This window comes from Cimex lectularius, unplaced genomic scaffold, assembly GCF_000648675.2.
Source record: "Cimex lectularius strain Harlan isolate CLEC.00 unplaced genomic scaffold, Clec_2.1 scaffold72, whole genome shotgun sequence".
In the NCBI taxonomy this organism is placed as follows: domain Eukaryota; kingdom Metazoa; phylum Arthropoda; class Insecta; order Hemiptera; family Cimicidae; genus Cimex; species Cimex lectularius.
This window is the reverse complement of record NW_019392678.1, coordinates 536881-564623: the sequence shown is the minus strand read 5'-3', so window position 1 is coordinate 564623 and position 27743 is coordinate 536881. Positions and strand designations below refer to the sequence as shown.

The 27743-nt window shown below is 34.6% G+C and overlaps 1 protein-coding gene across 3 annotated transcripts in view; it reads left to right on the top strand.

The window, feature by feature from the left end:
* Positions 1-27743, top strand: part of LOC106667049 (zinc finger protein basonuclin-2) — a 284164-nt gene that overhangs the window by 130580 nt on the left and 125841 nt on the right. For all 3 annotated transcript variants that reach the window (XM_014394675.2, XM_014394673.2, XM_014394674.2), the window contains one exon: positions 10450-10552. In XM_014394675.2, the coding sequence (XP_014250161.1) occupies positions 10450-10552 (103 nt within the window). The remainder of the gene's footprint in view (positions 1-10449; positions 10553-27743) is intronic.

Sequence of the window (27743 nt, the reverse complement as noted above, 5' to 3'; positions counted from 1 at the left end):
TGTTGCGAACCCTCGTAGAAAAAAAAAGGATTTAGGGAAAAGTAGTAATAATAAAAAATTCTCTGTCTCTGGCGAGCATAATCAGAAATTGTAACCTTAAAAGTTGAGAAAAGGAAGGTAACAAGTTTTAAAATGTACCAAAAGCCCCTAATAATATTGTTAACTATACTGTCTCAGTTTGGAAAGAAATGAGGTGTTGGTACAGGAGAGATTTAAAAGAGGTAAGGGAGACAGCTTTGCGGATTGACAAAGGAAGAGAATTCCAGAGATATGTGGCTCAAGCTAGGAAGGACCTCCCAAATGTGAAGGTAGGACGAGGAAGATATAGGTCATTGGGAAACGAGCGGGTGTTAAGGGAGTGGATCGAGGATTTGAACTGAAGTAGCTTGAAGATATAGTGAGGTCGACGAAGGTTTATGGATTGGAAAAGGAATTAGCCTAAGAAATACTTTCTACGGAAGGAGGGATAACACCAGGATAGATCTGAATACAGGTATGAGACTCTTGACATTCGGGGGATGCCGAAAATAAATCTGACACAATTCATCAATCTTTCCAGACGTTCTTTTTTCCTCCGAAAGTCCACCATAAGCGACACAGCTGTAGTCGACAGGAAATATGAGAAAGGAGAAAAGGAGTTTACGAGTGGTGATAGGTAAAAAGAGCCTGAGAGATCCAATACGGCGTCGAGAAATTGTGTGGTTTCCAGGAAAGGTTTTTGTCGAAGGTAATATCGAGGTTTTTAACAGTGGAGCAGAAGGAGATAGGGTGGTAGTTCATTGTGAGAGGGATGGGGAGGTTTAATATACATCACAAACCATAATACCGTTTGGTTCTTTAGATGATGGATATCAAAACCATTATGGTAGCTCATTGTGCTGATGGTTTCCATCATGAAGAATTTGACTAGTCAAATCCGCTAATATACACAGAAAACTGTTCGGATGATATTCTCCAAAACCTATTCAGATCTTAAAGTAATGACCTGTGTGGATCGAATTATCACACCTGTATTGACTGTTTTTTGTTTGTTTTTAAAAAAAGAAATCCTGTTGAAATACGGCTCAAATTATTGTCCCTTCGGTGAAAAAATGACGAACGACATAAAATGGACGTCCAGCCGACTGTTACACGGTTACTTTCCGTTTTACAAGTCATTCTTTCCAAGTCCTCACCTGCCTCGCAGCCTTGACTTGCAGATTCCTCCCCAACACCTTTTCAAACTAGTTCAACACTCGTTTTCTCAACAGTTTTTTTTCTCCCCTTTCCTTTTTTCCAGCCGACTCCCTTTTTAATTATGATCGGCCCGTTGATGAATAGCCTGACCCCCTGTCGATACCTAAATGACTTCTTCCATTATTGCAGGGGATCTGGTGTCTCAAGTAGAAGACAATGCGTTAATGATCTTTGATGCTAATGTTGTCGTCTGAGACATTGACTCCACCCAGACACGGCCTCTTGTGTTAATTTATTCCAATTTCTCGTTAATTTTGAAAATAAACAATATTTTTCAACCATAGAATGTCGACAGTTTGTCTTCCCATCATAGATAACAGGACAAACTTCATGTTATAAAAAACGCATCGTAACTTGCATTTAATACAAAAGAAAAAAATTCAAAAATCTATAATTATCATCCAAACAGACACGGTTTGATAAGAACAGTTTTTTTTATTCTCCACAAAGCGTTTTAAGACTATGGGATGGTAGCCGTTGTGAATCGTGTCCTGCTCCTGAAGGCATGCTACCTACGTGTAGGAAGAATGATTTACATATTAAGAAAGGGTTCGCCATGGGCCTATAGGTAATTATCGCGTGGGTACGCCGGTTCCATCTGTACCTACATAATGTCGTACCTCTACTTCTGTATCGACTCCCACTTCCAATTCCAGTCGCCTCCTATGTCGGCCTTTTTGATATATTTATTTATTTTTATTAGGCACACGTGTGTGTATATATCTTATGGAATAAGGTCGTCAAGATAAATTTCACGAGTGGAAATTGTTCGCTGAGATATTGAAAAACTCCAATTGTAGTCATTTTTGGTTGTACTCACCACTGAAAAGACCTACATATCAATGAAATGGCAAAAATATAAACTATTGATAAAAATAATAAAAATGTTAACTATGGGCTATCCCTAAATTTCAACAGATCCAAGATATTTATGACCTTTCGTGCCAGATTGCCCAGGGTTGGTCTTATTTGACACTAAGGCATGTGTTTTTGCTTATTAACAGAAAAGAGCACCTTCAGCCAACAAAGCTGCCGAATGGTGCAAGTCTATTTTCTGTTTATATAAATTTTAAAAAACTAGATGTTCTTATAACATAACAATATATATTATTGAACTCCAACTGATCCAAGACATTATCGTGGATAGTACTAAGAAATTTCATCTCCAAATATTACGATTGGTCTTATCTGACTGATCCTTTATCTTGTTGTTTATTATTGTATATGTTGTTTATTAAAAAAATAAACATACTTCGATACTGAAGAATAGTGCAAGTCGAACTATTTACCGTTTATATAAAAAATAGACGACGATACAGCAATTTGAACAAAAAAAAAAGTGGAGTGGTTAGTTATAAACTATTGCCGAATTCTGACAGATTTAGGATATCTCTTAACCCTCAGCGGTTCAGAGAAAATCTTCAATGATTAGGATTGATCAAATCTGTGTGACATTATAGCAAGAGCTTTTATGTTTGTTGAAAAAAAAAAGTTCATCGAAACCATTGAAACTGAAGAATATTACAAGTCCGACTATTCACCGTTCATATAAAAAGAAGAGACAATATAGTAATTTTAAAAAGATAAGGTTATTAGTTATAAATTATAGATAAATTCCAACGGACCAAGTATAATTGTCCACTTTAGTGGTACAAAGAAAATTATTTAGAAAGTTTAGGATAGGTCTCATCTGACCAATACCTGTATTTTCGTATTTATTAAAAAAAAGAGGTACTGCGAAAAGGATACAATTAAAGAATAGAACAACTTGCACTTTTTAGCGATGATTTCAAAAATAGACTTAATTAGTAAAAATAAAGCAGTTAAAAAATAAGGTTATTATTACCAAAATACAAGAATTCTGGTCATTTCTTAAACTTAGTGTTACAGTGAAAATTAATGTTCAAAGATCACGAATCATCACCAAAAAAGACAGGTAAAGCCACGAAAACGGACGTCATATAAAAATTAAAATAAATAAATAAAGTAAGTTTATTTTTTGGTAATTGCTAAATTCCGACGGATGAAGTACTTTTCTGATCCTTTACGGTAAAGGGAAAATTCATCTTCAAATATTAGTTGGTTAGAACAGATAATTGGTCATATCTGAGTATACTATGACAAGTGTTTTTGGCTTCATCAAGAAAAGAGAACTTATGAAAGCAATGAAGATGCAAATAGTTCAGATTTGACTGTTTCTTTTGACAATAACCAAGAGGTTTTTTTTTTATTGTTGTTCGTATTAATTGTTCATTGAGCGATCTGCAGCTTTAACATCGAGTCATTTATAGAAATCGCAATAATTCTTTTAAGGAATTCACGTTTTCCCCCTCTCAGACATGCGAAATTCTAGGTTAACATGTACAACAGATTGTGAAGCTGCGATAATTACTAAATTTACCATCAGCTTTCACCTCTGGGTCAGTTTTTTTTTCCGCGATCGCAGTTACTATTATTTGATCTCTCACTAATTCCTTGGAACGAGTTCTTCGTGACGGTTTTCATATTGGAGTTGCGTATCTGAGAAGTCCCAAGGACGGTGGATTTACTCAAATTACACATTCGGCCTTGTGTACGTGGGAATAAAACGTTTGGGCGACTGTCAAAAATCCGATTTTTAAACTTGTTACCTACTAATTAAAGTTGCGAATAATAAACATAATGGAAGCAGAGCAATTTGTTTATATTAAATCCAATTAAAAAAACAACAACATAAGATAAACTACTCATTCGATAAATCTGTTTCATAATATGTTAAACCTGTGTTAAAAGTAAGGTTATTTACTCTAGCAAAACTAAACCAAATCACGTCGATAAAAAAATCGATTCAATTTTCTACTTTTAATTTATTTACGAAAAATAGATTATACCTGTTTTATTAATAATTTCCTGCTACACTTCAGACAATTTATGTCAATAATTAATTCTTATCGATTTTGATGTAATTTCATGTTGTAGCTTTTCGAGCCTATAAAGTTTTATTGAAATCTTACTTAATCTTTTTGATAAAGTTCGGTTGTCCCAAAATATCATTTAATATTGGTATATTTTTTTTACCATGGAAAAATAAGTGTATATCAATTTTTCATCCTTCGCTTGTTTTTATAGGATTACAACTAAATCAGCCATTACTTTTAATGGATCGTAATCTTATTTAATTTTTATAAATGTATATATATATATACACATTTATATCGATATANATATATATATACAAAGTTTTAATGTTTATTTATCGAAAATATCATCTAGTATATCGGAATGACATTTGAAACCACCTTAAATATATTCTTTTTGTTCAGTAATCCAAATTATTAAAAAAATATCCTCTGCTATGCTCCTTTTGGAATTCCATCATTGTCGCAACTTGTAGGTGATTTAAGCAGCGTTAATTAAGACTAATTATTGAATAATTTGATGTTCAATTTTATTTCCACCTTTATACGCTTGTGTAGTAGCACACATCTTTTACAATATGTATACTGTTGACTAGGAACACCATCTTTGCCAGCTGTGCTGGTGACGCTCGAAGCTTCCAACATTCAAGAACACTTGAATTTATGAAAAGTGCATAAAGTGGAAGACAGGACAGAATGAGAAAAGAAATACGCAGTGTACATTTACATTGGGAAAAAACAGTGTTGCCCTTCATTGGACATCAATAGTAGAAGCTACCGATCACTCAAGTCAGATTGTGTCCATACCGAGACCGACTGACGTCGAATGCCCACAGAAGACTCACATAAGACACAACTTAACAGAAAACGAGGACACATCTAAAATTTTCAGACGTGTAAAATGTTTTGACAATCAAAACTCAACTGTTTCTACTTTGATCACATTGAGAAGAACAGTGGGTTTTCGGCAATCATCCATCCAGAGCATCCAATCCTAATCAGAAAAATTGTCAACCTTACTACGTTACTAACTACTACGTTACGCTATCCCCAAAGGCCTCGTCATTTCTTTTGCCCACGAACTGACCCAATCTCATACAGATATAGCTGCTGTAGTTGTAATTATATTAAAACAAGCAAAGGATGAAAAATTGATATACACTTATTTTTCAAATTGACGGTAATTTCATAATTAGTTAGAGTAGAACATAGGTTTTTTTGTCACTATTATCTTTTAGAAATTCGAATTTTTCTGAATAATTGGTTAATCATTTTGGATATTCATAAATTAATTTTTCATTAATAATCAATCCTTTCATATAATCCATTCTTTTTCGTGGTCTAATTGACCAAAGAACTTTTTTAAATTAATCAATTTTTATGTAAGCTATTGATTGAAATGAAAAAGTTAGTGTCACGAGCGGGTTTCGAACCCACGACCTTCGGCTAGATACGCCGCTGCTCTACCACTTGAGCTATAGTGACTTCGATCCTCTCGGACACCAACTTCCCAACTCAACCCCACTTTTCGAATTTTCCCTCCTTTTTGCTATTTTTCAAATGTTGTCGCCGAGAATTCAATAGGTTACACGATTTGAAAAATGGCAAAAAAAAGGGAAAATTTGAAAGGTGGGGTTGAGATGGGAAGTTACTGTCCGGGAAGATCGAAGTCACTCACAATAGGTCAAGTGGTAGAGCAGCGGCATATCTAGCCGAAGGAAGTGGGTTCGAATCCCGCACGTGATTCTGACTTTTTATCTCAACTCAAAAAAAACCTTAATTAATTGAAAGGTATTAATTGGTCAAGCGGACCACGAATACTAGTGAGTCTAGATAATTATTCCCGATTATGGCAAACTCTAGTACAAAACAAATGCTACATTATTTCTGAAGTTTTCTATGAAACAATTCTTTTAAAGGAGGAAAATTTTATTTGAGAAAAGACATTTTTTTATTTTCTTTGTTATCGGCATTTTATTGTAAATATAATTTTTTTCATTTGATTTTCAAAGGCGACATTGTATTTTTATATTTTTCCTTTACCTAGATATTTTTTTTATATTTCTTTGCCCCTGTTCTTTTTTAGATCTTAGAGTTGTTTAATCGAGGACCGACGGCTCCTTATAAGACTAACAATAGAATGGTTAATTTGAACTTTAAAAAAAAAATATTTTAGAAATAAATCTTGTTGAACCAAGAAAATTATCGACAATAATAAATAATAATTTCAATTGATTATTCTTTTTATCTAAGGCCTTGGTTGTGATGAAAAATTAGTGTCTCGAGCGGGATTCGAACCCACGACCTTCGGCTAAATAGGCCGCTGCCCTGCCAGTTGGCAGGCTATCGTGACTTCGATTCACTCGGACACCAACTTCCCATCTCAACCTTTTCACATAATTTTCTCAAAAAATGACGACCGGACCGCATCGAATTTTGGTTTTAGTTATGGACATGGTGTATTGCTTGTAAATCAGCTAGGCTTTGTTTTTAATACATGGAAATTATCTATTTACATGATAAAGTTGTCCTAGAAATATAGATAACGTCGCAATATTAAGGATTTACTGACTTAACTTCATCATGTAAACATTAATTTTCTGAAAAAGCCTCTCATCTCATTGGACCCAACTTTGATGCACCCAGCTCTGTATTTTTTGCAACAAATACTCGCAAAAGCTACTTAATTAAAACTTGAAATATCAATCCAAATTTACATTATTTAAAAAATCATGATTTTCAATGTGTTGCGTGTCAATTAAGATTCGTACTCATTTGCCTGAAGGTTGGCTTTATTAAAATTTTAAATAACTCATTTGGTTATAAAGACTGTATTTATAAATTTTGTCCAGATGAAGTTTTTCCCCTCTGAGTTGCGTGTCAATAAAAATATGACAGATGGAAATTATATGGTAAAATTACTCGTGGACTGTCGAGTTCTCTCGATATGAACAGATTTTTAAGATTTCTGCATGTTGTATGTGGCGTGATGAACCGTAAATTGGGTCGTTATAGATAAGTTTGGACTGTTAGACAAGTTTTGGCATTTCTCTGTGTTCTGTTGTGTAATTTGTTTTCTTGAATTTGTTAATTACGCAGTTTTCTTAATTTTTTCCTTACTTTATAGCTTGTATTCATATGTTTCAAAGGATAATATTTTGTGCATAATTTATGAAACGTATGGATAGGTTTTTGTTTGTGCAGAGAGAACTGTCGATAAATCCCCAGGGAGTGTGTTTTGAGGGTTGTTATCGTTGACACTGGGGTGAACCGAATGACAGTCGCGTGGAAAAAGTCTATTTCGTGTAATTGAAAACTCGAACAGACGGTGGGAAACGGCGTTTCCAAATGTCAAACCCACCAAGGTATAACTCAGTCGCCTGGGGTGAGGCGTTGGAAATGTCAGGCCGTTTCTGGAATTATCGCGTTTTTATTATTTCTCCGCTTCTTATTATTTTCCTCCGTCTCTGTTGAAATAATAAGAGGGCTCCCTTCTTTGTGACATATTAAAATGAGTCTCTTGAGGCGTCGTTTAGCGGGTAGACGTCGGCCTGGCCATTAGACAAGGGGGTGAAATGATTTATTCGCCGGGGCTTATCGTCGCTCGGGCAATTGGCGGAGATAGCGCGTCCTCCGTACGCTCCCACTTCCCATATTTCCACAGAGACAGATATTAATAGAGACCCTTCTTTCTTTCTTTTCAACTCCTCTATCAAACAACAACAGCATCTATTTTTCTTCACAAAGTTTTCCCAGATCCAAAATCTTCAGAAAAGTGTCAATTACTGATGGCAAAACAATTACAGCGTAAGGGAGTGAAACCTAACTCATGGACCACGCTTTAATCAATTTATTAATTATACATTAATATATTTACGAAGGTGAGCTCATCGATTACAATGAACACTTTTTTAGTACTATGTCGAACACTATTTGATTTGTGTCCGATATTTCTTACCAATGTGCCCTAGAAGGCGAAAAGGAAAATACTTGAAGTAATTTCCTTTTTTGTGTTAAATTAGATTTTCTGCTGTTATTGAGTACGTATTTCGAGGTACTTATTTATTGGTATGACGTACCTAGTAAAAAAAATAATACGCAGTTTTGTATAAAGGGAGATTAGATATAGAGAAATAAAAAGACGATTCCAGTAAAATAGGAAAACTCAATTCAGATACGTTTTAAGCACTTATTAAAATTCTAAAATATGAGTTTGTATAGCAACAAATTTATAGATATTTTTAACTGGAACATGCAGTATTTTTCTCGTCGTTTGGTGTTCCATTAAAAGCCAAGAATTAAAAAAATATTATATAATTTTTTTTGCCATTGTTGCGTATGTGTTTATGGATGATACGTTTATTTTTTAAACTAAGATCTAAGAAAATCTAAGAATTAATATCTAAGATTGTACTAAGTTAGATTAATAAATAAAATGTTACGAAAACACAAGTTTCCAGTAAAGTAAGCCAAAAAAAACATTTGACGAAAAAACGAATTTCGTTTTAAGCACACTTTAAAGCCTTTAATACGAATTTTCTAGGGGCGTCGTCGGCCGCAACGGTTTAGGCGCTCATCACTGTAAGGCAAAGGCCCTGGGTTCGAATCCAGCGGCCCTACATTCGAACCCGACATACTTACAAATGGGCTTTTTTTTAAAAAAAAGACCGGCACCCTGAAGTTTTACATGACCTCTGCTGTTGCGAACCCTCGTTAAAAAAAATATATACGAATTTTCATAGCAATAAAAAATGAATTGTTTTGGTCCGGATTTTATCTAAACTCAACGTTGTTAGAACTTTTTAGAAAACGTAATATCTCTTTTTTCAGCCTTTGTTAACAATTTAACTTTTATGCAAGAATGAGAGAAATATGAAGGAGTTAAAAACTTCTCAAATGTTTTATTTTAGATCTCGATTTTAAGTTATTTACATAGTATTTTTGAAAAAAAAAATCATAGGCTGTTGGAAGGTGAGCCATTTGAGAAAAATGGATTGTCGATTTTTCCACAAATTTGTTTTCAGGGGTTTTTGGGGTGCGTAAAAATATTTTAACGCACTTTGCTACTACACAAAACTGTGTTGTATCGTAATTCAGTAGATATGTCAAATCATTTTTGTGCCTCATTATTTTTTCAGTTTAGCATCAGTTTTTCGAAATGACACAACATTCGTAGTGATTGATGCGTTTTTCTTTCCAAGGAATGTGCATGTTAGGTCAATTATTTTATAAAGCAGTATGCGAGTGATCAATATTAACTTATTTCCTCAGGGGTCACTCCCTCTTTGCTTATAAACGGGGGCTAAGTTTGCCGTTATTAACTCTTAGCCGGGTCCTTAGAGATGATGGATAGTGTAATCTCTGTTGACATATGGCTTTGTCAATGTTAGGGGGTTGGTTCGAGATACCGGGCCCCTTCGCTCGTCCTCCTTTTGAGAAATTATGACATATCACCTTCTCTTTTCCAACCCATATTTCATCTTCTTCTATTAACTCTAAATCTCCGGATGCAAGGCAAAACACGAATAAATTCATTGTGATGAAAACGTATTTATCTCGAATGGATGTTTCACCGGTGTGGTGAGTTTTAATTGGTGAAAGTGATAGATAATAAAGAAAGTTAACGTGTTAACTGATTCCTGCGGCTCGCTTGCGGAAATGGCACGTTCACGGCTACGGATCAGGTTTGGGTAAAATCTCAGCCGTACACGAGTATGAGTGATGTATGAACGCTCGAGGGGTTTACATTCTTGGTTGTGCACGGGACAAAATCACGTCATTTTTCCCACAATAATTTATGTGACGGGCGGCTAACATTTAACAAGGAATCCGCCCATTATTTACTGACTACGTGCGTGTCGGCTATTCGTGCCAGCCTTTGACACAAGCTTAATTCATCAATAATTGTCGGTAAGCCCAGGTGTGTAACATCTGCCCTTACATTGGACCTCTGTCATCACAAAGCAAACAAATTAGTTTCTAATATCTTCTGTAATTGATTCCCCTTTTGTTCTGTGGCCCCGTAAGTACTTATGATTTTTATCTCTATTAAAAATGGATTCTTATGGGGAACACTGGACAATTAAAATGCCAGGGCGGTGAGGATCATATTTCAACAAACCTAAATCGTCCTCGGCTTCTAGGAGTTGCACGCTGTGGAAAAAGGGCGTAAATTGTTATTCCTTGACCTAAAGGGACTGAGGAAGGGTAGTAAAGGTCCGGCAATGAAAACCAAAGGTTGATTGAATGGTTAGGGGAGGATGTTAGGGGAAATTCTCGAGGGATTTGAGAAGCTCATGAGTTGCATTTGTTACAGAGCATCCGATGCACTGTCCCTGGCTGTTCCTGTGAGTGTTTCACGCCAGGAAAACTCCACATCAGATACTGCGAGACCTGCTCACATGGCTGGGTTCCACATGGTAAGTGATTTTTTTATATATCTTTACACTATAGCGATATAAAAGAAAATTAATCTCCCTACTCCATTTCTTCACACTATCTTAATTAAATCTAAATATACAAAACGCTGTAATTATAATATGTACAATAGTATGTAATCTCAATCTATTATTTTCATGACCTTCGTATCAATTTTGTTCAAAAAAGCAATTCAGCAAATCTTGGTGGACTGTAGGGGTATTAGTTGACGTGTTATTGATTTTTATATTTTATTTAACGAGCGTTTATTAACACATATAATAGTGTATTATTACGCTTAATTGTGTAGTGTGGAATTATTATGTTATATTCATGTTTCATTTAGTTTTTATGCGATGTTATTTTCTCATTACGGTAACCTATAACTTACATATTATAACTACATGGTAAATTTTCCTAGTTCACTGCTTGTTTTGTCATTAAAACGATCTTATTATTATCATTTTAGTAGTTATCTTAATAAGTATTGTGCACGCGCTGGTCGGTCGCAATAAAATTTGGTTAAATAAAATAAAAATACAAAATAAAATAAAGTACAAAATAAATTAAAATACTAACTTGTTAACTGTGGCTGGATTTTCTCGACAACCAGGGAGGAGAGCCGTTTAATAGCTAGAACCTGCAATAACTCTGGCCAAAGATAAAACAGAATCCTAGTCTATTAATTACCTTAGGGGCTCCGTCCAAACCCTGTATGATGTGTCGCATTAAGGATGCGGGAGGAGACACTCGCGTTATTTTGAACGCGATAATTAACAAAACGAAAGAAAAAAAATGCTTCCTGAAAATAAGAGAAAAACTGAAAGAAAACTAAAAGAAAATCACTCTTGGAGGCTAATTAACAGTGGACTGTATGGAAGCGAGACGGAAGCGAACAGGGCTAGAGCAGGACTAGGCAGCAACAGGACAGGATTGTGGGGAGGGAACAGAGTTAGGATAAATTCTAGATTAGCGGCATTTCGGAAACAAATAAACAATTATAATTCGCGATTTTTGGCGCGAACAATTATCATTATTATTATCTTAATAATTTTTATAATTTAACTAGAAGTATTTTTGTAAAATGAGAAACATACCTGATTTAAAAAAAAGAGGTTAGAGAGAGTGAGAGAGAGAGAGAGAGAGAGAGAGAGAGAGAGAGTAAGAGAGTAATAGAGTAATAGAAAGAGAAAGAGAGAGTGAGTAAAAGGGATAAAGAAAAAGAATGAGAGAGGTAATGAGTGAGTAAGATAGAAAAAGAAAGAGAGAGTGTGATAAGAGAGTAAAAGAAAGAGAGAGAGAGAGAGAGAGAGAGAGAGAGAGTGAGAGTGAGTAAAAGGGAAAAAGAAAAAGAAAGGGAGAGAGTGAGTGAATAAAAGGGAAAAAGAAAGAGAGAGGTAATGAGTGAGTAAGATAGAAAAAGAAAGAGAGAGTGTGATAAGACAGTAAGAAAGAAAGAGAGTGATAAGAGAATAAGAGAGTAAGAGAGAGAGAGAGAGAGAGACAGAGTAAGAGAGAGAGAGAGAGAGAGGGAGAGAGAAAGAGAAAGAGAAAGGGAGACAGACAGAGAGAAAGTCCTCGCTGCCTATTTTCCACTTAGAATTTATATTTTTTAAATTAAATTAATGAAGATTATTGTGCCGACTTATTTATTTTTAAATTTTATTTAACGATCGTTTATTAACACTAATAACAGTATCTTATTACTCTAAAATGTGTATTGTGTAGTTATTATTTTGTATTGATGCTCGTTAGGTTTCTATGCAATGGTATTTTCTCATTACTTTTTAGGGGTATCCTCGTATAACTTTATGGTAACGTTTCCTAGTTTACTACTTATTTTATCATTAAAATTATCTTTTTATTAATATTTTAGTATTTATCATTGTTATTAAATAATAATTATCATTATTATTAGCTTAGTAATTTTACCAGAGGTATTTTTGAAAAATTAGCAACATTCATGAATTTTTTCTTCAAATATAGCTTAGAGAGAAAGAGATTGGGTTAGTGAGTGGCCGAGCTGACTATCCTACACTTACAATTTGGATTTAGTATATTTAAAAATAAATATTTCAAGAAGAGGTAACGGGTATGGGATATTACTTTTTAATTTGTTTGAACGATGATAACACTTGGAAAATTATAGTTGTTTTATTGTTGCAATTATGGGATGTTTATACAGCAGAAATGTATTTTATATTGGGAGGTGTTCATACATGGTTTAATTTAAAACTTTAATTTTTAAAAATTAATTTGATTAAATGTAAGGTAAATAACTTAACGGCTAGACACGCTGCTGTTACAAGGTAAATCGCATCTACTGGCTAATATACTAAACATACGCATACAGAAGGTGCGTAAATTAAAATAATCATGACAAATGGTCACGCAGAAAGATAATATCTTACTTCGATTTGTCCCCCTTTGGCTTAATTCGTGTTTCAAGAATCGTCTTATCTCCAGAAACCTCATCGTTTTTTATTCGACTGCCTAATATTCAAAGCTAAAATTATAGTTTCGTGCGGCGTTCGGCCTTTTCTTAAAGCTTCAGCCACATGGTTGTTAGGCCGTTCGTCGCGTTGTCACTACCCACACCAAAGGGGAATACGAGGGTCCGCCCTGTTTATGAATAATGTAAAGACGGTCAAGGGTGGCAATTTATTTCAGGTCCGCCCCGAGGCCACTGCATATCATACCGGCTCTAATAAAAAGACAAGGGTTGCGTTCCCTGAAGGGCCCTACAGGGGTTCCTCGGTCGCATAAACTAGCCTTCCTGATCTCACAGTCAGAGCAGGCACTTACTGGCCCACACCAATCTTACCCCTAACCGCCACCCTTATCAGATTTCATAGATCCTTCCCGCAACCATTTCGCCTTATGCGTAGTGAAAAAACGCGAAATTGAATTTTACCTTTATCAGTTTGCTTTGTTTGAAAATCCTTTAAACATTTTCTTAAGATTATTTGGAGATCCATAAGATGCGGTCTGGTGTGACGTAGGTTTTAGAAAAACATTTTTTTATCCTGCCAACGTTTCGATCATTATTGGGATCATCTTCAGAGCCTAGGATTTATAAACATTGTTTAAATTTTACAAATACATGTAGGATGTGGAAAAACATTAAATTTCTAGCATTGTATAAATTCATTTTTTCCACATCCTGTGTATTTGTAAAATTTAATCAATGTTTATAAATCCAGGCTCTGAAGATGATCTCAATAAAGCTCGAAACGTTGGCACGATAAAGAAAATGTTTTTCTAAAACCTACGTCACAACAGACCGCATCTCACGATCCCAAATTAACCATTAACCAACGGTCACTAAACACCACACTTTTTAAGGTGATATTTATTCATAAACCCAATCATTCTAGCCTTTTCGAAAAATTTCCATCCAATCAAAAGTCATCAGATTAAATTTCTTCCTTCGTCAATCCAAAGATATCGCTATTGTGTCTCTCACCTCCACACCCAACAAACATTGATGTCATCCAACTTGGTTCACAAAGTGAAAACATGAAACAACATGAAAGTACCGAAGCCAACTTAACTTAGGACGTACCAAAACCAGAGAGCAACAGGACGTTTTAACAATAAAATTCAAACGTTTTGGCCATGGTAAAAGTAAATTTGTTTTAAAATGAATTGGTTGCGTTTGTTGACAATTATATTTAGTAAAATAAAATCTATTTCGTTGGGTTTTTCCTTCTTTCTATTACCCGATTAAAAATGTATGCATATTCATGTAAAATTACATTAAGAATAAAACGCCATTGTCCTTATGCTATTATTTTTATTAATAATTATATAAAACTGCTTAAACAATATAATTTTCTACACAAAATATGCATGGATATTTTTAGATTTTCTAGGTGAGAGAAAAGAAAGTAATTTTTCAGTTCGTTCACAGTAGTGAAAGGATGGTTTCCAGCCGTGGAAATAGTTCGGAAATGTAAATTTACATAATTCGAAAAGGTTTATAATATAAAAAAACCCCTTAAGATTTGATTAGTTGTGCTATTTATTCTTTCATTAATGCCTTGGTTGTGACGAACACACGAAAACCCATGGCACGATGAAAAAAACAACAACCCTGAAATGCTTCAAGACCGGAATATAAATCTACAGTTCATCACTATTAGATATTTAAAATATCCATTTAAAAAGTGATAAAATTAAATATTTTTCTTCAAATTGTTTCATTGGGCAATAAAATTAGCCGTAAAGAGTCAGGCCGGTGAAATGGGACATGTTTGGCCAGTTGTGATTTACCTCTCGCCGTCTTAACGTTGTCTCACAACTGACCGCGTAGTAAATAACTGGCTGCTGCCATTTATTACAACCGAGTCGCATTGTAATTGAGTTATAAATCTGAAACGTTGAGCCAATAGGCTACCTCAGGCCGATGGTTTACGGGCCACCGATGTCACTCCCAAGCCATAAGTATTTCCATTCGACTTCCAATAAGCCTAGCCCCGGGTGAGGAAATAATTGACACAAAAATAAATTTCTCGCCTTTTTTTGGAATTTTTAACGAGTCAGTTATACAGTCGGGAGGGGGAGCGTCGTAGCAGGGGCCATCTCGGCTGCCATTCGATGTATATATTAAAAATTATACAAAAATTATGACCAAGTTCGTCGAATAAAACAAATTCAAATATGTTGAAATACGAATATCTTTAAATACAAATCAAGTATTTCCCTATTATATTTTAAACAAACCACATAAATGATTTTAAATTTTAAATTTATTTAAAGCTACCAAGAAAGTTGATTAATATGCATTTCTCATATATCTTTTTTTTGTCACACAAACAGTCTGAAGTTTTGGCACCTACTTTATTAGCTTAATTACGTTAATCGTTACCAAATTTAAAACTAATCCATAGCGTATAAAAAAGTGAAATGTAATATCGTATTCATACACGTATAAAGTAAACAAAATAAAATATCGAAACTCATACAATATGCGAGCGGTTTTGTGAGTTTGAAAGTGTCGTATGCTAATGAAGGTCCAGACTTTTCATTATTCCACAACTATGAATAAATTCGGCCCCGTGATCGATATTGGACCGTTGGGGGATTTTTTCCCCATCCCCTTTTATCAGCTTTTGACACAGGAAATTGACTCAATTTGTACACCCTTTAAGGTCTGGCGGGGGGATCAGCGTTTTATTCCAGGCATCAAATCGCCCGGTGCATATCGCACATATACAATACCGGAAATACATACGGTCATCCTTTTCCCAGGGGCCGTCCCGTTTTTTGTCTGTGTTATTTTACATTTTCATGAAATGTCAGGGTGACGGGTGAAAAACAGGACGTATTTCGATGGATTTTTTATTTCCATTTTCATGCATTTTGAGCGGGATAATGTTTTAATATAGTCTATCACTTGAAATATGGGCGAATATTTTTTTTCTCTTTCTGCATTATTTTTTAATGTAAACTATTATGTAGCACTTTGTGTTTTCGAATAATCTGGATCTCCGTATGGTCTGGATGAAAATACAAATTTAATTAATATGTGCCAAGATTTCGACCAATTTTAAATTCATCATTGGGAGCTATCTTAATTGCAAATTATGAATACTTATTAGTAGAGTTATATCAAAATTCAATATAACTATATAGATTTAATAAAACAATCTTAAATAAGTATACAAAATGACATAATTAAGTTTTTAAAAATAGATTTCAAATATATTTGAAGATAGACTCACAAGGGGTCGACCAGGGTGTGAGTAACGGATTTGGCCCAACATTTTTGGTGACATGCTCCAAAATGTCAGGCAGGTATCCGTCACTTCTTGTGAATAAGCTGTGGTTTTACAAAAAACAATTTTTTAGTTGAAATTTTCCGTTTTTTAATATTTTTATTTTGCCGTTCTACTTGCTTAAACTACGTGACTATATCATATTACATCATTTTTTACGTAGTTTGCAATAAAAATATAGTAAAAGCTATCAAAGTTTCAATGTTTTCAAATTAATTCAATTTAGGAAGACATTATTAATTTTAAAAAGAGGCGGTTTTTGATCAAAAGAGATGAAACTCGGGGATAAGTTGTTTCACCCCTTAGCAATGTTCGGATTGAGTCCTATTTTCAAATGAATTTGAAACCATTTATTTAAACGTTTTTTATGACAATTTGTAGACATTAAGATGGTTTTGTAACATCTGTATAGTTATATTGATTTTTACAATATCTGTATTAATACGTATTCATGATTTGTAATACATATGGACCCTGATGATGATCATAAAATAGGTTGAAAGCTTAGATGTCATTTTAATTCGTCATGCTTTAATAAAGTCAATGCGTTATATGGATTTATGAAGTGACTTGTATGTAACAAGTTAGTATGGTATTTTCAAACATTTAATGATGTTATTGGAATGTATAAATTTTGAATTTGAAGTGTTTTAAAATTAATTAATTTGTTTGTTTTACCCAAAATGATACAATAATTTAAAAATTAATATTTCACTATAAACAAGTTTTTACTAGCTTATACTTTTTGTACACGAACTATGGTAAAATAGAACAGTTTTATTTTTGTTCAAAGATAGGAATAAAAAATATAAATATATGAAATAATTTCCCTTTTTTTACAAAAAGAAAAGAAAAATATAAATATATACAGTACATGATGGTTAGAAAACAAAATTTAGTTCTAAAAAAATTAATAAAAAACATCTAATCCATTGTAGTTTGTAATAAATTGTAAACTTCAGATGTATTTTACTCCATTTATAAATGTATAGATTTATAATAATATCAGGGCAACGGTGTAGGCGTTGACACGGCGCTCTTCACTGTAAGGTAGAGGTCCCGAGTTCGAATCCAGCGGCCCTGCATTCGAACCCGACATACTTACAAACTTACAAATGGGCATTTTTTCAAAAACACCGGCTCTCCGAGGATTTATGTGACCTCTGCTGTTGCGAACCCTCGTTAAAAAAAAATATATATTACTCAACCTTTAACCAACAGTAGGACAAATTTTTCTTAAGTAATTTTATAATGTATAGCTTACAAATTGTGGACAGCATAGGAGCATGGGATCGGTAATGCTGACATTTTAAAAAACTTCTTTTTTTATCTTTCTTCCCAAGGTGAAGCATGCTATGCAGTAAAATCTCTAACCTAAATCTAAGTCCATTCTTTTAAAGCTGAAAAAAGTTTGTATGAATTATAACTATGAAGTGCTAGTTGTTACGATTTTTTAGGTTGTTTTGGGTAGTAGGTCAGCTAGGCAATTGAACCGACTGCATATATGAAGCGAAACGGACGAACTGTTTTGGAAAAATGAGATAAAAAAAGGCAGTGAAAATGAGATCCAATTTGCAAATAAGGCATGATAAAATATGTAGAAATGTAAATTAGGCTATTTTCATTGAATTAACAAGGACGAACCGATGAGTCTGGTTAAGATGTTGAAAAATGGACGAGTTCAAATATCGCAGTTAACGAGATCACGAGGTCTATTACCGATGGCCGAGGACCGAGGGTCAAAGACAATGAATATTACGAGCCTGGGATAATCGACGGTAGAGGGGCCGATTGACAAAAGGGACGACCGAAGGAATTAATTAAGTTTTTTTTGGCCCGTTTACGGTAGACAAAGAAGGAGCCGGTCCTCTCGTGGTAATTATAAAGTGGGCGTGGAAGCATGAATCAACCGGAGTAAGACGGTATAAATCACATGTCCAAATGGCTTTCAGATACCCGCGGCCTCCTCATATTATGTGTCACTCCTTCACAATTTATCGTGTCCGCCGCCATAACTTTCGGCCCCACCGTGTCATAACACGTTTTGTTTTTACTGTCCCGGCCGACGACAGAGCGTAATTATTTACTGCCCTCCTATACAATATCAGCGGCAATTATCTAGCCGCGGTTTTATTGCCCAAGAAGGCTTTTTATACCTTTTAATAAACGTTTCCGAGAATTTTTGTCTTAATGTCAAAATGTAAAAGACGGTCAACTTGGCTGACTCGTTTGTAAAACTACAAAAGGTGACGTATATCCTTCAATCTTTCAAACCAACACTACGTATTTCCAAAGTCGTATGATATCCTACAGACCAAACACGCAACATACAAATGTCACAATTCGTGAAGCAATCTGGCCTGTAGCGTATCCATACGAGATGAAAGTATTGTTAACGTGTAAGCGTTAATCGCTTTCAGTTGAATAGTGAGAGTACAGCCTTGACCTCGAAGTATCCTTCCTAAATTTTCCCAAAACTTACAATTCTGATTTTGAACTGCAACCCATGTGCGTAAATAATTTCTACAAGTACTTTTCTGTTTAAAGTATAAAATAAATATTCTTTATGTAATGTATTGGTTGAAATGAAAAAGTTTGTGTCACGAGCGGGATTCGAACCCACGACCTTCGGTTAATTACGCCGCTGCTTTACAGCTTGAGCTATCGTGACTTCGATCCTCTCGGACACCAACATCTCAACCTATAACCGTTCGAATTTTCCCTCTTTTTGCCATTTTCAAATGTCGTATAATCAGGATTCGATTCTCAGCGACTTATGAATTGGCCACGGGAAGCTGTTAGTGAATTGGTACTTCTTTTACTTATTAAATATTTACCCAAAGGTCGTGGGTTCGAATCCCGCTCGTTTGAGCGAACGTACAGAAACTCCGCTTACATAAAAAGAATAATTATGAAAAATGTTGCATTTTGTCATAAGTGAAGTATTGAACTGATAAAACCATAACTTAACCTGTTAATTTGTAATATTAATGTTGTAATTAAAAAATTCAGTGTCATAAGCGGGATTCGAACCCACGGCCTTCTTCTTGATACGCCGCTACTCTACCACTTGAGCTCTCGTGACTTCGATCCACTCGGGCACCACTTCCCATCTCAACCTACCTTTCGAATTTTCCCTCATTTTTGCCATTTTTCATTTCAACCAATACCTTACATAAGATGAATTAATTTAAAGAAGTTATTTGATCAATTAGACCACAAAATATAATGGGTATAAAATAATATTCGGTAATTAAATAATAAATATTACTTTATAAGTATTTTTCTATTAACTTTAACTACCTTTAAATAGGCTAGACTCGAGCAAACAAAAATTTTTAATTGTTAATAAATTATTTTATACTAAAAGACGACCAGGGTTGAGGACAAATAACCAAAAACTTAGTTCCTTTGTGGAAATTTTGAGGAATAGATCTTCAGGACTATAAAACATAGACGCGTGCGCAGAATTGAGCCTCTATCACTTCTCGCAGTCCACCGGCGATTCCAGCTTTTGTAATTTGCAATAAATTACCGACTGGCCTCAAGAATCATGCACCCAGGGTCTTGGCAGTCCCGGGACTGACCTCGGTCTTATCCGTCAGCCGCCGAGGTTGGGCTCCAAACCAACCAACCAAATTTCTCTCTCTCTCTCTCTCTCTCTCTCTCTCTCTCTCTCTCTCTCACCCTACTTTTTAAATATATTATTTCTTATTTACATACCATTTACTCAGAGTGGCAGAGTACTAGATATTCCTCCAACACCCTTTACACCTATTACTGTAACTAACCTAATGAGAATCGAAGGGTGCTCAATATTCCGCCATCAGCCCTCTACTACACATTCACACCAATAAATACATTCACTCTCAACACGGTAGGGACAACTATCAGTATTATATACAATAAAACAACACTATTTCCTCCAAAAATCCGAACAGGGGACCCAGGTATTATGCGCTCTCTATATGGAGCCTAGAAGTTACGCCCTTCCACTGGGGACACATCGAGCAACCATTCTCGAGAAAATTTAGGATTCAGGATGACAATAAGTTTTTCTCCACCACTTTGCGGTTGTGAAATAAAGAATATTACTCCCAAGCCCTCCCTGTCGAAGAGGTTTAGCTATTAAACTTATATATCAAGTTATGGTAAGGGTGCTGATTCCAGCATACTTATTCAATCTATCCGAAATCCGACTTTCACACTTAGCCATCTAAGTATCCATAAGTCAGATTTAGTTAGTGAATTTAAAAGTGCGATTCAAGTTGACTTAAACTGTATTTCAGCACATTTTTAAGATAACGCAGATCCCTCCCATGAACTCTCTGTTGATCTTATGAGTTAGACACTTGTAGACCAAGGCTGATGTAGGGTGCTCATCCCAGCATACTTATTCGATTTTACCCGAAGTTCGGCTTACACAAATTTTCGCAATTCATGCAGAACTTGTATTTCTGCACTCTCCTCTCCTATCAACCTTTACCCTTAAACGACAATAACTCTTCGTACCTTAGCCACTTTATTCATTGGTTCCCTTTCATATAATTCAAATACTTTTCACATTTGGCATAAATCTAACGAAAGTTTAAATATAGATTTTTGACTTTAAAATGTGCGTAAAGTCCGACTCAATAAATATAAGCAGCTTAAAGTTTCAAAAGAAGGAACAGGGTGAGACATTTGCATCGGTGGCCCAATTAAGGAAGGGGGTTGATACAAAACTAAAGATCCACAAAGAAGAGAGTTTTGCATAACTTCTGATAAACTAATTAGTGGCAAAGTTTATTTACGTATAAAGTCAAGATTAAATGAGATATAATTAAAATTTAAAATTATCTAAATTAATTATTTAGTAATGAAAATTCAAATAATGTACAGCAGTTTCATAAAATATTATTATAATTAAGACATATTTCAAGCAAAGACTTTCCAGACAATGTCCCTTAGAATTTTTGAGTGTTTTATGTTTAAATAAAGGCACCTCTTTCTCTTTTTTCTCACAAAAAATTCATTTGAGTTTTAATCAAAAACCACGTTATTGGGTATTATTATTAATAATTTAATTTTGTTTCTGGTGGTCGAATAAAAAACGTAACAAGAATTACACTCTGATGGGAAAGTGTGTTTACGACCGCAAGGTTTTTCTGTCAGACGAATCGAACTGCACTGCGGTCGTGAGCATGTGTGATTTGAAAGCTGTAATTCTGACTGTCTGTTAATTCCGTGCCTGTGCGTTGTAATAATTAAAATTAACTGAGCTATAAAATAAAATAATGGACATACTAATAATAGTTTGAAGACTTGATTTAGTAAATACGATTCTAATTAAGCTAAGTTTACTATAAATTATTTCTAAATGTATTAAAATAGAACTGAAACGGCTTGAAGGTACAATTTACAGTTTATGACACAGGTTCACAATTCCTGAACAAATTAGAAATTTTTTGTTAATGCATGCTTTTATCACTTTCTCACTCTGTTGTCTGTCAGTCTGTCTGTCTGTCCGTCTTTCTCTCTCTCTCTCTCTCTCTCTCTCTCTCTCTCTCTCTCTTTATCTATCTATCTTTTTCTATCTATCTCTCACTCACTCATACCCCATCTTTCTCTGTTGTGTTTATGTTATAATGAAAATTTACTATAGTGATAAAATGAACCAATAAATTAATACTGAAGGTAACTGTTTACGGCTCAAATTAGTAAATTATGTTTTAATTATATTCATTTTACCTTTAATTATTTCTGTGCGTACAAAAACTGCTTGAGTACAGGGTTTTTAGTTGATGACGCAGGTTTAGAAGATTAATCAGAACAAATTAGAAACTTTTTGTTTTGTAGCGTGTTTTTTTTTCTGTACCGATGAAGTTTGTTTTGAACAATTATTGTCTTTAATTATATAGCTTAAAAATAAGTCATTTTCTCAGGCTAAAAAATTAAAAACTAGTTCATTTTTATTTATAGAGGTTAGTTTTGCCGAATTTGACCTCCAATTAATACAACTTTTTTTTTCTCTTAGTTGTTGTTGATAATGATTAATAACAGAGATAGACGTGTAAGATGCTGCCGAAATTAATAGCTTCCTGAGTTTTATGAGGATCTTGGCCGTTTCCCCGTGAATTTTGGTTTTTTTTGTGAATCACCTGGAGTCGTCTATGGGAAATGTTTCACGTCAGAAAATTAGGCTGGATGCAAATAAGTTTCTTGCTTAGTGGCTTTTTTTCGGCCGTTGCCCACGACACCTGCGCATCCTTTGGAGGTCCCTGAAGAGGCGTGTGTTGCCGAACCATAGCGCACACCGGGCTCTCTACCTGGGCAGATGCTTCGGACGATTTATCCTCACGCAACCTTTTGTCTTCCACGGGGCTTATATATGGTAATTATACCTCCAATAATATCCTATCCACGGGATATCACTCTCTATGGGTTTTTCTGGGTCTCGCCCGTATGATATATTACTGATTAGGAAATAGGCCGGTCCAAATTGGAGACCGAAGAAGGGGACTGTCTTATATATGTGCATTCGCCCTCAGGTCCTATAATTCACACATATACACACAAAAGCACACATATGTTCTCCTACTGGGAATGTAAATACGGACGTGACCCTTCTCCGCGCACTTTCCTAGCATTAGTATTCCGTATCGGCAACGCTGAACATTTACCGAGTAGTCCGTTTAATTGGGAAGCCGGAGTGAAATCGGTATTATAATTGTTTATCTCTTCAAAGAAATTATAAAATAATAATAAAAGTCGTATCTTTAATTTTGCGCTTGTTAGTCAAGTTCGTATCCGTTGCTTAACAAATCGTAAAACTTATAGGCTTACTTCGCTGAAATTTTAATATTTCTACTTAACCAAACTTCCAATTATTTTAGAAATCTTGGAAATTAATAATAAAAAGAAGAATATAGACAAATAGATAGGTTGATGAATCTATAAGAATGAAAAAATTTTTTACTCCAATTTGTTTATAACTGAAGAATCTTTCTGTAATCTTACTAACAAATTATTATTATTAATATCTTCTCCTTGCATGTCCAATTTATTGAAAATATAACCGTAAAAACCAACAACTGTTTTATTACGATTGACAGCTTTAATCTCAGGAATTCAAATTTACTGTAACTTTAAACATTAAATTGCTCTTTAAATCGTATTTTTTGGGAATATTAAATTTTTCTTCTCGTTAATTATAGTATTTTTAGTTAATTACAAAGCACAAGCCTACTACTAATTTGTATTTTGTATAAAAAATAAGGTTTTATTTGTTGATTTCTCAGCTAACTTTTATCTTTTATGAACGTTTGCAAAATTAACGTTTGCATTGACTAAGAAATTTACTTTTTTACGGTTATCGGTCGAGTTGTTAAATTTTTTAATTGAAAAGCATAAAAAATAAACATATAATGTATATTTCTAAGAAAACTACTTTTTGTAAATGCTAACTTTATTCATTTATATTATTTAAGGTAAAGTAAAATATATAAAATTATATATATTTGGTCTATCTCTATATATACATTTTTAAATATTACAACACATTTTGCATAAATTTATTTTAGTTGTTTCAGTAATCTGAACTAAAAAATAGCTAAACCTTGAGAAGAATGAGTACGTTTGACAGTGGGAAAGAAAAAATGTTAGAATTTCACTATTAATATTTGGAGTAATGATGATGAGCAATGCAGTAAAATAGTCCTTCTTTGTATTATTTGACATTCCATAATTTGTTAGAAGAGAATGGTAAAAAAGAAAGAAAGACATCCAAGCTGCCCTAAATAGCCGATGAATGAATTCACCACAGAATACACAACGAACTGACATATCTACAACCCAGAATACCAAGGAGTTCTTGGTAATGATCAAGTAGATTAACTGGCAGTAGGGGGATCTCCAAAACAACAGAATTTGGGATAACAAGATCAAACCTAGACTCCCTCATCTTAGAATAGGTCCACAGACATATTACTCATGATTAAAGAACCTTAACCATAACTGGCAAACAGATTGCTACAGTTAAACCATAAAATTAAACAATTATACAGGAACAAGGGTACCAAGATGAACCGGGAAAAATAATGCAGCAAAAGCAGTCAATGAACTTCAGTCATATCAATTTCTTAAAAGAAGGATGTATCTATCTCTCTCTCTTTTTCTCTCTCTCAACGTCTACCTTCTTATGCTCTCTTTCTTTCACTCTCTTACTCTCTCTCTTGTTTTATTTCTTGTTGGTCTACTTTTGTATCCGTCTTTCTTTATTTCTTCTCCATCTATTTCCTTCTCTCTCTCTCTCTCTCTCTCCCTCCCTCCTCTTTCTCTCTTTCTTACTGTTCTTATTCTTACTCTCGTTCACAGAACAACAGATAAGACAGAACACGGAACAGTGAACACCTTAAGACTATCCAGTTTATGTAATCATTAACAATATATTCTTATTCTGGCAGACGGGTTCCATTTATAAATAGGCCTAAATTCATGTCGTGACATGTTCCGTAGAAGTAGACAGGATCCCTGGCCGTAAGGTGAATTGGAGTAATTCCATGTAAATACGAAATATTAAATTGTGAAAATCTTTTAGCATTTTCCTTGCTTATTTAGGAATGTATCTAGAAATATTATCTAAGGTCTTTCCATATATATAAAGGACACTATTATGTCGATTTATTAAGTGGGCACAATTTCAGTACTGCAGCCCAAACGGGCAAATTTGTAAATTTTCGAAATGTTAAGTAAAAAATTTATAATAAGAACTTTGAGTTCGTTTTTCCTTCCAAACGTGACTGGACTTACAATTTTTGACTACCGATTTATTTTTTTAAATCAAGTTTTAAGGAAGGATATGGCACTATTAAATTGTACCCGCACTCCTCTTGAAAATTGCATGGTTTGCATTGATCGTTAAGTGTTAATAATGGTGTTTGTATTTTATGCTTTTATTTATGTTCGTAAATTATAATTATATGAACTTCCAACATCCCGAGGCGTATATAAAGGTGCTGTTATATAGCTTCCAGCTAATAATAAATCTTTTTCTAAAATAACTAGGAAGATTTTAAGAATTTAACAACGTACACAATACTCATTCATTATTCATTTTGGTCGTTTTCGAGCCGAGAGTGCACTAATTATGGCAGGTTCCAGTCGGAAGTCCGCCGAAACCATGCCCATTAATTGTCGACTCTTCAAGAAGGTCTGTATGAATAAATTCATTTTTCCTAATTATCAAGTAGCGTCACATTATTAGCCGCGAGGGAGCTCGGTAACGGTTGTTAATATTTAAATCTTGGCCGAGCTATCTCCCCGGGTCATCTCGACATATTTACATATAATTGTCTCTGGAGAGGCTGTCCCTAATCAGGAACTCCTCCTTTGCAATTCATGTCCTCAGGCACGCATTTACAGACATTCTTGGAAAGAGTTTATTGTCTTTTTATTCCAAAGTTTTTCTGCTCGCCCGTGTAAAAGCCCATCCTTGTATTTTTTAGATTTATTTTTTCGTTTTGAAATGGTGATTTCACTTCGATAACAATGGTTATACACGTGTTTTGCATAAGTATTACGCGCATGCAACTGTCATCACGCAGGAATAAAGATGTAGTGACGAAATATATAAGATTCACTGTCAATTTATTTACAATAATCAAATTTAAATGTCGGTTCGTTCACGTTCTTCTATGGCCACTAACAGTGTTCAAATTTTTAAAAGATTGAGTTTTTTGTAATTTCTAAATGAATTTTATGATTCCTATTGGAGGGAAATATGTAGCCAGGCACCCGATCTACACAGGGCGAGAGTGCTAGCTTATAATTAATAAAATACGTGCCCACAATGTTCATGAGAGCGCGAGATATGGGGGCGGGCGGACTGCATTCCCTCCGGCCAAGGATCACGCCTTTCAACCTTTACACAACACACTCGTCCGACAACCTTAGCGGCAATCACAGACTTCTCAACCTAGAAAGCTACTTCGGATGAGGTAGCCGCCTTTCATATTCGGCTCGTCAGAGCGGATTTTAAAACCATGAAAACATTTTACTTATTTGAAGGTAGTTGTAATGTACTACAAATTAAAAAAAAATGAAGACGGAAGATAACAGTTAATTATAAAGTGCGATGATACAGGAAACGCAAAACGAGATACTAAACTTTACGGGTAGAAAAAAAAAACTACAGATATCTACAGCCATTCCATTTTAATTAGCATTTAAAAAAAAATGGTTAAAGTACGTGTCCCACGGAGCTAAAAATAATATGGTTAAAAACGGATGGACTTAACTAAGTACGGGGGTGGTGTCTGCAGCCTGTACTCGCTCAGCTTGGGAAATAATCGCTAGGTTACTGAAAGCTAAAACATCTTTTTTTCGTTCTCGGGCGTCATCTATGCGCTTAACTTAATGAAAATATGACTTTTTATTTTGAGATACAATTTATCGAGAAAAACCCAACCGAAAGAGGGAACAGATCTGCGAGAAAGCTTCGAGGCTCTTGCTCGGACTGTCATATATATCAGGTCCGCACCATAAAGAAGACTGATAAAGTATGTGGTGTTTTGTCCCTATTATATTTCATATATTTTAATAGGTTTTTTTAACAATTGTTTAATGATTCAAATGCGTAAATATTATTAGAGTAATCAGGTACTGTAAGGAAAAGGTCCGACATACTTAGAAATTGGTTTTCTTTAAAAAACGCCAGCACCCCGAAGGTTATAACCTCTTGTTGAAATACCTTCGTAAAAAAATTCAGGGTAAATTGGGCTAAATATGTTGGCTTTACGAAATAGGATAACCATCTGGAGGTTACAATTTCGAGTTAATATAAACGGGTTGTGGAACTCGTTACAGTAACCTGTAATCCAATAATCCAATATGTTTGGAACCATAAGTGTCCGTATTGTAAATTTATGATCTTATTGACGAAAGAAGTGAATATTTTTCATTACTTTGAAACTAGTCTTATCAGTGATTTTTTAATACTAAATGGTACTAGGTTCAAAAGGTTCATGCTATGGTCAGCACTGTACCTGAAGAACACAAGTTAGGAGGAACCAGACAAGGCTGGAACTCAGTACGAGAGGAGGCCTCGAGGCTTCTTCTTTCAAGGCATCTTCTGGATGATGGATGTGCACAACGTTTGGTGTGGGACTTGGGAAGCAGATTTGGATCATTGACAAACAGAAGTATGTTGAGGTTGTTGTGGATGTTAGTGACGTAGTGTGGAGATTAGTAAGGAGACAATTTCTTTGGGGAGTTTTGGTTGAATTGATTTGATATTGGATGGCTTGGCGGAACCGCACAGTTCCGCTCCGTATGTACAAAGTGGTTACAGTATTGTCTTGTGTACATTTACGTAAGTTTTGACGGGAACAAATTTCGTCCTAAAAGTTTATGTAGTGGTGTCTTCTGTTAACTT